The sequence below is a fragment of the Pyrus communis genome, chromosome 9, assembly GCF_963583255.1.
Source record: "Pyrus communis chromosome 9, drPyrComm1.1, whole genome shotgun sequence".
In the NCBI taxonomy this organism is placed as follows: Eukaryota; Viridiplantae; Streptophyta; class Magnoliopsida; order Rosales; family Rosaceae; genus Pyrus; species Pyrus communis.
This window is the reverse complement of record NC_084811.1, coordinates 24,512,153-24,522,354: the sequence shown is the minus strand read 5'-3', so window position 1 is coordinate 24,522,354 and position 10,202 is coordinate 24,512,153. Positions and strand designations below refer to the sequence as shown.

The window sequence follows — 10,202 nt, the reverse complement described above, 5'->3', positions numbered from 1 at the left end:
CATCACTCGCCTGTAGGAAAATCGTATGAATAACCATTAAATAAGCACATAAAAACATGAACATAATATTTCCATAATATATGTATATATCTCAATGGAGCTCAATAGCTCAAACATCATATCATAAATCATATTCATAATGTATAATCATAAATCCTTCAAAGAATGTAACTCTGATAAAGCATGATATTTCATAAATCATGAATCCAATTTTCTCATAAATGTTTCATAAAACGTATCCATAAAATCATGTTTTTCATGTATGCATTTCTAATAGTAAAATCATGCAATTTGGAAGGGGTCCACTCACCTTACATTGTTGGTGAAGAGCCGTGCAAACAAGTGTGGACAGAAACGCCACTAACAAACGCACCTAAGCACATAAAGGGTCCAATTAATAAAACTCTACCATAATGATTGAATTTCAGAAAATGGACGTCATAAATGAATTCAGGACTAAACTATGGCGCGATTTCAATTTGGTCCTCAAACTAAATTATCAGATTGTGTCGGCACTTAAAGAGGAGGAGAAGAAAACCAGTGAATTTCAAATGACTTCTTGCCTACAGTTATTTCCAAATCTATTTCAAATTCCTCCAATCTAATGTTTTTAGTTTGTGTAACAAAAGTCAAATTCAATTCATTTCTTTCAATTCCTCCATTCGAATGTGATTCGTTCTTATCATTAGTTCTGCCACTTTTGTAACAATATAGACCGTAGTTTAAGTGGCACCACCTACTCTATCTCAATTTCTTAATGTTTGATCGATTATATTTGGATTGCTACTTTGAGTCTTATTTGAAAGTAGTGGATTTCCTATGTGGTAGGATATTTTCTCTTCAATTCACTATATTTTGGATTCAAACGCGCCTGATCCTTTTGTTCTTATGTAAATTAAAATAGTAATACTGACCATATTACAAAAAAAAAACTTTAATCTTATTTATTTAATTTTAAGGACTAACTGCATTTGCCCCTTAAGTATGGTGTGACATTTGAAATGGATCATAAAATTTCAATTTTCTCATATTATACCATTAAAATTGTTTAAGTATATGCATTTGAGCTATAATGTTTTGTTCTTCATTAAATTGATGATTTGGAGAGTTTGGGACCCATTTACGATCTTATTGCCAAGCACTTGGAAATAAAAAACTCATAATGGAGCTTCTGCTTCTACTAATTTGATGTTTTGTTTCTCAACGCGACAAACCAATTTCACAATTTGGTCCAACTAATTAGTGTGAATGGGTCCACACATTACATGTCATCAATTTAATGGTAGATTAGATGTTCAAACGGAAAAAAGCACAAGTTGATACAAGTTCAAAACGTTATGTTACAATGTAAGAAAATTAAAACGTCATAACTCAATATTAGAGGGTGTAAAATGTAATTAAATCCTATTTGTGACTTATGAGCACTCAAAAAGTTATATTGTGCTCCAATTTTACGAAAATACAAGTGAAAACTTGTACAGAGAGGAGGGCATGATGATAATTTTAGGATATCAATAACCATACTTGATTAATAATTAAGAAACTTTTTCATGCTACGTCCCACGTTAGAACGATGGTTAGTTTTTGGAGTAATGATGCCAAGTAATGTATGAAAAAAGTACATAAATGAAGTAAAAAAAAAGATCTTTTTTATCGAGCTTTCCAAAGATACAACAAGCTGGATCATGCCCTTCAATAGGAGAAATTTTTAGTTGTGAGTGGTGAGAACTTTTAGGGTGGTACATCATGTGTTTTTATGTAAGTGGTGAGAACTTTTATTTTTTAAGTTATTGATTTTTTAACACACATATTCCATCATTTATATAACGACACGTGATCTACCACCCCTTGTGACAGTCACACTTAAATCTCTCCCTCAATAGTCTTCAAATTCGTGGCAGTTGACTCAGGCAAGAAGCAACATTAATTTTCTCCGTCCAAAGATCAAAAAAAAAAAAAAAAAAAAACGTGCGTTTTACACAAAGAAAAATGCTAAAGAGACGTGAATTTTTTGTCATCTCATCTTTTTTTAATAATATTTTATAATATTAATACGAGAATTAACATTAAATTGTGAGGTGACAATGAGTTCTTAAAGAGTTGCATTTAAAAAAAAAAAATCTCTTTAATATTTCCCTTACACGAATATACTTTAACTTCAGAAGAAAAAAAAAAAAAAAATTCGCATAGTCATGCTTATCAACAAATTAATTATTTCATGCTCATCTATTCAACTTTGAGAGAAAAGCTCATCAAGAATATGACGTAGAAGCCAGTTATGTTTCACTTTCACCAAACCATTTCTCACGGTTCACTTTTTTTCTTTTTTTTCGTCAAACCATTTCTTTTCTTACAAATTACAACACCGTATTGGATTTCATAATATCATGAATGCTCAATAAGAATTCATAAGAGAAACTTAATGTTTGTTTCAAATCATTATGACTAATTGCTCTATACCACATAATACTCGACTTTTTTTTATAAAAAAAAAAATTATAAATTGAAGATAGAAGATTACAAAACTGAAGATGACATGCACGGAATATAAGTAAAGAATTCAGTGACCAATTTCAACATAAAATATTTGGAGAGAATAAAACACAACCTACGATAAATAAAATCATATAAAATATAAATCAACCATTAATAAGAAAAATTGCTACCGATACAGATCAACTACAAATTGACATAACATGACATATATATCTATAAGCGAGAACACTTGAGAACTCACATTCACCTATAGTGAGAACATGAAACTCACCTATGGCGAGAAAATTACATAACTCATTTAACGACAAACTACAAAATACAGACAACTCATACTTATGTGTACTTACACTTGAATTTGAGAACTTGAAGTTTCATAATGAGAAAAATTAAACTTTCACAAATATGATTTTTTTTTTTTTTTTTTAAATCTCCCTTCCAACCTTTTTTTTTTTTTTCAGTAAAATGAATTTTTCATATTCATAAATACTGGCCCTTTTTTGCTTTATCCTTCTATGCAAGCAATTTACAATCAAAACGAAAAATTAGTATGTAAAGTTAAGAGAATGATGTAATTTGATTTAAGATGGGACACCATAATGCACCCCACGTATTAAATATTGCATCCAAAATGAGTCATTGACCATGCTAAACCCAATTAATATATGAACTGGAAAATTACATACTATCCCTCTCGGCATAATCATTGAAGAAAGAGAAACTTTATTTGGACTCAACTATCCTATCTCTACACCCAACTAAAAAATTTTCTCTACTAAACTTTCAAGTTTGCCCTTAAGAATAAGAAAATAAACATTGGTGTTTTTATCTCTACACCCAATAACTCAAAAAAAATGACACACGTCTCCACTCCTTCATTATTTCCTGCGAAACAAGCCCAAATGACAACAAAATATTCTCGTGAGTTCATCAACAACTAAGCTTGCTAAAAACCCTTGTTGCATGAAACCCTTAGCACCCTCATTTATAATTTTAGTAGAGAAAACTTCTTACCAATTCGTTGGACATGAAACAAATTCCTACAATATGAGAAAAAAGCTTCCATGTCAGTGTCTATTAGAAGAGATAGGAACAAGGGTTTCTAGCAAGCTAACTTGTTAGTTTTAATAATTTATGCAAGTAGCCAACTCCCAAATAATGGTTCAAACAAGCAAACATATCAGCCGAAAACCTACGCTAAAATTATAAATGAGGGCTGATAAGGGTTTCCAGTAAGTTGACTCGTTGATGAACTCGAGAGAAAATTTTGCTGTTATTTGGGTGGGTTTTGCCGGAAATAAATGAAAGAGTGTACTAGTGTGCCAGTTTTGGAGTTATGTGGTGCATAGATAAAAACACCGATGTTTATTTTCTTTTCTTTTCTTATTCTTATTTATTTAAGGGTAAATTTGGAAGTTTGGTAGATAAAACTTGTTAGTTGGGTGTAGAGATAAGATAACTGGGTCCAAATAAAAATTCCCTTGAAGAAATAACAAAAAAAAAAAAAATCAAAAAGTAATATACATATATATTTGTTTTTGCATTTTTGGACATAAAAATCATAAAGTAATATACATATGTATTTGTTTTTGTATTTTTGGACATATGATAATATAATTATATATATATATATATATATTAAATTCATCTAAATACGGAAAGAAAATTCAAACTTTGGATGCAGAAAATGAAGCACACTGGTTTATTAAACTTAGCTAAACTTATGACTACAATATACATATTTGTTTGAGCAGGATATATGATTGTGTATATATGTGTATTTATATTTAGATACACACATACTATAATGTAAGCAATAGTTTAACAAGTTTTCCTTATCTTATTTAAATTGAAATTCAAAGTTTTTTTTATTTTTTTATTTTTTTTTCAGGTCATGGACAATGAATTAGATTCCCTATTTTGTAGGGAGCACCTAACTTTAGAAAGTCAAATTATGTCCATTGCTAAGCTTCAACACTCAGTTAAAACTTAAAAAAGAAACCCCAACAGTTTCCTTTCTCTTTCGAAAATCAATAAAAGATGGTGTATAGACACGAGAAACACTGTGTCAAATTTATTAGTATTAGATTTGATAACAACATAATTTTCTCTGAAAGGTATTGTTAGCCAACCAAAGGGACACGCCTGACAATGTATTATGTAAATCACTAGCTAAGCTAATTGGGATCTTTCAATTTAGACATGTACTGTAATGTAGTTTCAATTTATTTTATTTCTCTAAAAAGAAGAAGAAAAAGATAAACCTAGCTCATTGTTCCAACTAACTTTACTAAGCGTAGATAAATTGAGCTATTGCAGTGGACTTTTAAGTTTGTTATTTGTTTCAAGGGTCAATGGTATTTACTGATCTACCAAATCAAGGGAATACAGGGCTTGTCAATTAATTTTCTGTATCATGAAATGTAATTTCCGGGTGTGAAGAATTAAAGGGCCCCGGGTGCTTGTTACTGTTTACTTAAATTTCATGATATGCCGTTGAGATATATTTTGACATGGGTAATAGTTAGGGAGATCATCTATTTAACCCAAATTTTATAAATCATATCACGTGGTTGTTGATTGATTAGATTATTACTTAAACGTTGATTCACGTACTTATTTTGTATAGGTGACACATCACATGATTTACAGATGTCGTCTAAAAAATTAGTCTACTTAACATTACTCTTTTTAAATTAGGATTTATTGCTGTTACACTTCAATTTTCCAAAAATCCATTTAATTCTCTTTGGTGTGGTGTGTGTTGCTTGTTTTTAATTATTGTATGTTTGAAAGTTTTTATTTAAATATTTGGGATGGAGAGAGGATGAGGGTTTAACCTTAAAGCCTTTGGGTTTTTTCTGTGCTGTATATATTTTTAGGAAAATTAATGAAAATAATTTAAAAATTTTGCATTTTAACCTAAAACCATCTAATAACTTTATCTAATAATAAGGACAAAAAGAAAAATAAAATAAAATATAAAAATGTGTGCCCAATGCACGTTAAGTTTCATAAACAGTGTAGTATCGTTAAATTTCATAAACAATGTAATAAGTTTTATAAACAGTGTAGTAAATTTCATAAATAATATAGGATCGTTAAGTTTTATAAACAGTGCAGTCAATTTCATAAACAGTATGTGCGACGACGCATGGGTCTCATGTGACAAATTTTTTTTTAATATTAAAATTATGTCTTTTTCATTAAAATTTAAGTTCTTTAGTCCTTTTTATTAAGAGTAATGATATTCTTACCATAATTTTATACCATATTTCTTTACCATCTTAGGTGGCAGATGAGTTGGACAAGCCACATCATTTAATTTCAATTTCAATTTTCTTATTAATTAAAACACTTCAATAAGAAAAATTGCAGAGTCTCTCTCTTGCGCTAATAACTTAACTGGGTATGAACCCTAATCCGACAGAAAAAATTGATTTTGACCCCTAATTCTCATGAAAGCTAATAGACATTATTTAATTAAATAATCAGATGAAATCCTTCTACTAAACCACAAAATAAAATTTGATAAGAAAACAAAAAAAATCACGAGCGAAGAAGCCATGGAGTAGCAGTGAGGATTGGAGAATGAGAGGGGAGATTGGGGCTACGGGGATCAACAAGAGTATGGAGATCAAGCTTGATCATAATCATGGAAATCAATGAAAAAATAGGTGTGAAGAAAAAAAGGGAAGGAAGAAGCATAATTGAAATGAAAGGAAGAAGGAGGCCCCTCGTATGCCAGAATCATCATTTAATTAACCATTTTATTAATTAATTATTAATTTTTTAAATAATTTTTAATTGAAATTAAATGCTGATTAATTTAAATGATATGACTGTACATATCAGATGACACCTAAGGTGGTATAAAAATATAGTAAGAATAGCATTACTCTTTTATTAAAGTTTAAAAAAATTTCATTAAAATTTAAGTCTTCTCATTAAAATAAACTTAATCCAAGTCTTTTTTCATGAAAGTTACCTTTTTTTTTTTTTTTTGGCCATATCTCCTCTCGTCTTCTCTCACTCGATATTAAACACCGACTAGCCTAAGCAATGACTGAATTGGCAATGCCTTCCTTTCCTTCTACTGCTGTGCTGCACTATTTGTAATTGCAATATTTACAGCAAATTTCCATTTCACGCATTCTTATTGGGATATTTTCCAACAATTAATACATTTCCTGTCCTCAATTTACACTCTTCTTCCACCCCAATACTTCAATGCAATTCGATTCGATTCAATTCAATTCAATTGCTCTCACTCTATCCCTCTCTAAACAATTTTCTCTCTCATCCTATACCCTCCACCTCTCCCCCATAATTTAATTAAGCATTAAAGCAAATCCATCTTCCTCTCCCTCCCCTTCTCTTTGTGCGTGTATATATAATGGTGTTTTGAGGTCCATACACCACCTCCCCAACGACCATGTTTTTGTTCCCTCATCTTTTCATGGTTTTTGCCTAACCCAAATTTCTCCCAACCCAAGACCAAGTTACCCAATATTCCCATCCTCCTCCTCCCTTTTCACAAGCCCTCTCGACAATCCCCAAGGTACAACGATCCTACATACTTTAATTTTCTGCCGTAATATTATATCACGCACCCCCCTTTTATCTTCACTTTTGTGTTCATATAGTTCATAGTTTCTTCAATTTCAATGTTTCCATGTTTTAATTTTGGCGGTGCTTAATTTTAGAGCTGAATTTCCTTTGTTTTTTCATTTTTTTTTTTTACGTTTTTTAAAGCCCAAGCCATGAGTAGACGGAACGGAGGCGGTCCGAAGCTTGACCTGAAGCTGAACCTGTCACCACCGAGGGCTAATCATCAGCCGGCGGAGTCACCACGAAGATCAGCGACTGTTTCACCTACGTCACCGCCGAGCTCATGCGTGTCATCGGAGCTGAATCAAGACGACAATTTTAGCCCGGAGACCACTTCCATGGTGCTAGTCGGGTGCCCTAGGTGCCTCATGTATGTGATGCTCTCGGAGGACGACCCCAAATGCCCTAAATGCAAGAGCACTGTTTTGCTAGACTTTCTTCATGACAACACCACCACCACACCAACCTCAAAGACAAGGAAGAGCTAAAAAAAAGCTAAAAGAGCTAAGAGCTAGAGTAGTCTATCCGTTTTTTTTTGGGTTTTTTTTTTCTTTCCAATTTTACTAGGACTTCATGTTAGGCTCTGTCTATTTCCAACCCTTTTTTTATCCTTCCTGGAGGCAGCGCTATTGGCGCTCCATTTAGCTACATTTTTCGTTATTTAAAAATAGCGGAAAATATTTGACCTAGACAAGGATCAATTCATCCTTAATTGGTTGGTTGAGCCTTGTTAACTAGGTATCTAAAAATGAGTGGAGCGCGAATATCACTACCTATGTTGTTTTATCTTTTTTATTGACCTTGCTAATCTTAGAAATTAGGTTATGGATGATGGGCAATTGGGCTTGCACTATGGGGTTTGGTAGGTGGGATGAAAGGTGTTTGTTTCTGCCTTTGCTAACCCTTTAGCAGAAAGTCAATGATGTAAAACGGTTAACTGTAACTGCCCAACATTTTCATCTGAGAAAAAAAAAAAGTTGGATCATATTTTGTTATTTTGCCATTGCCTCTACCTTATTTCTGTTTTCGCTTTTTGTTTAATGGCTTATAGTGTTATTACTATATCCAACCACAGATTGGCAGGACGTTGCATTGAGTTTTATCTGACGAATAAAAGATGCATGTGTAAAAGTAAAACCATAGCTCTCTGCAGTCACATGAAGTAAATTTTTCTGCTTGTTTTTTCTTTTTTTCCTGCTGAAGTGCTTGTACTACTTCCGAGCTTGAAGGCAACAAATTCTGGTTAAAACCTAAGGGAAGCAGATAAGGTACGACTTTTGGGCCCCATTGGGTCCATATATATACTTGCTGAAATTCTGTTCAAATTGCAACCTGGGACCTTAACCCAAATGTATGACTCATGATGTCATGTCCAAAACCGAAAACATAAAGTTTCCACGATAGCGGTAGATGACTTGTTTTGTTTCTGCATCCACAGTTAAAGTTCGACTCTCGTTTAAACCAATGATAAACTATCATAATTTTAGTGGCATAGAACTTGTTTTTACATCCATAATCGTTCAACTCTTGCTTTTCTGTTTCAAAACAACAATAAAATATAAGTATTTTAGTGGTAGAAGACTTGTTTCCGTATGTATTACCAATGTTTGACCCTCGCTCTTCTTCGAAACAATGTTAAGTTAATCAACTATAAGAACTACAGTGTTAAAGGCATTGTTTCCACACCCATAACTGAAGTTTGACTCTTACTCTCCTCTTTCAAAACAATGATAAAATATAAGAATTTTAGTGGCAGAAGACTTGTTTTTGGATCTATAACCAATATTTCACTCTCGCTCTTCTTCGAAACAACGTCATCAATTAACTTAATCAACTACAAGAACTATAGTGGTAAAGGCATTGTTTCTGCATACATAACCAATTTTCGACTCTCGCTCTTCTTCAAACAATAATGAACTATCAAAACTAGTATGAAGTAACATTGTATACCTTAAAATCCTAACAATCAAAATTTGGATAATATCCATAACTTGTTAGTTGGTTAACTTCTAATTATTACAAAATTTGAATAATATGATTAATATCCATGTTTAAAAAAATAATTATTATTCTAGTTATTAAAGTATATTTTTGAAAATAATAAACTTACTAACCACTCAATGTGGCCTTTTTATAATTTTTTTTTTTTTTTTTTGAATCCTATTGGAAGAAGCGCAATTTGGATGTTATGAAAATTTCACTGTTTTTATATAGATAAATAATACGGAAAAAATATTTAAATTGCCATTAAATTCTAAGAAAACTGACTTGGGTGATGACAAGAACGGGAGTATGGGTCATTTTTCGATATTAGGTGCAATTTAGAGCATCCATAACACACTTGACAATTTTACCAAATCATTCATATCTGTTTTCTAACAGATTTGTTATATATAGGTCCAAAGGATTTTAATTTAGGGATAATTATGTAAAGGCTTATTATATTAGCACCTCACAAATTGTTGAATAAACCCCACATATTTAATACACCCCATATTTGCTTTTTCAATTAAAAATTATCTTAATACATCCCACTTACTTCCCCATAATACCCTCAAACCCAACATTCTTAATATACACCTTACATTTTCTATATGCACCCCATATTTTCTATACACCCCACATTTCTCAAATCTTATCAAGCTTTTAATTTGAACAAATAATGCCGACTAAAATTTTGAAAAAAGATGCCGCCTGGGATTTAAAGAATATGTGGATTGTTTTCAATTCCACCATTAAAACCCATATCGTCTATTTTTAATATTTGGTGGTAATTTTAGGTGTTTAATTCTTCATGTAATCCATGTGATCCCTAAAAGATGAATACGAACATAGAAGCTTGAATATCACATCAAAAGCAAGATTAAATAATTATCGAGATCGTCAAAATCACTAAAACAATAAATAATATGAAGTCTTATCTCATGTGAAGCTTCCGAAACATCAATTTCGTGTTTTATTCGTCAAAAATAATTTTTCTCAACATGATTGTAGTTTCATTGGTTAGGGTTTTGTTCAACGATGGAGGGTCGGATGAGTTTTGATAGTTGAAGAAGATAAATAATACTTTAAAAGTGATTTGGGGTGTATATCTTGCC

At 31.6% G+C, this 10,202-nt stretch overlaps 1 protein-coding gene across 1 annotated transcript; it reads left to right on the top strand.

Moving 5' to 3' along the window:
- The first annotated feature begins 6,687 nt into the window (after positions 1 to 6,687).
- LOC137746327 (protein GL2-INTERACTING REPRESSOR 1-like) lies at positions 6,688 to 8,083 on the top strand. Its single transcript, XM_068486412.1, has 2 exons — positions 6,688 to 7,054; positions 7,249 to 8,083. The coding sequence occupies exon 2, from the start codon at positions 7,257 to 7,259 to the stop codon at positions 7,590 to 7,592; it is 336 nt and encodes a 111-aa protein (XP_068342513.1). The 5' UTR covers positions 6,688 to 7,054; positions 7,249 to 7,256; the 3' UTR covers positions 7,593 to 8,083.
- The last annotated feature ends 2,119 nt before the right edge of the window (positions 8,084 to 10,202 follow it).

Bases quoted from the DNA above. Each gene is read 5' to 3' on its own strand.
- LOC137746327 (XM_068486412.1), top strand. From the start codon at position 7,257: ATGAGTAGACGGAACGGAGGCGGTCCGAAGCTTGACCTGAAGCTGAAC.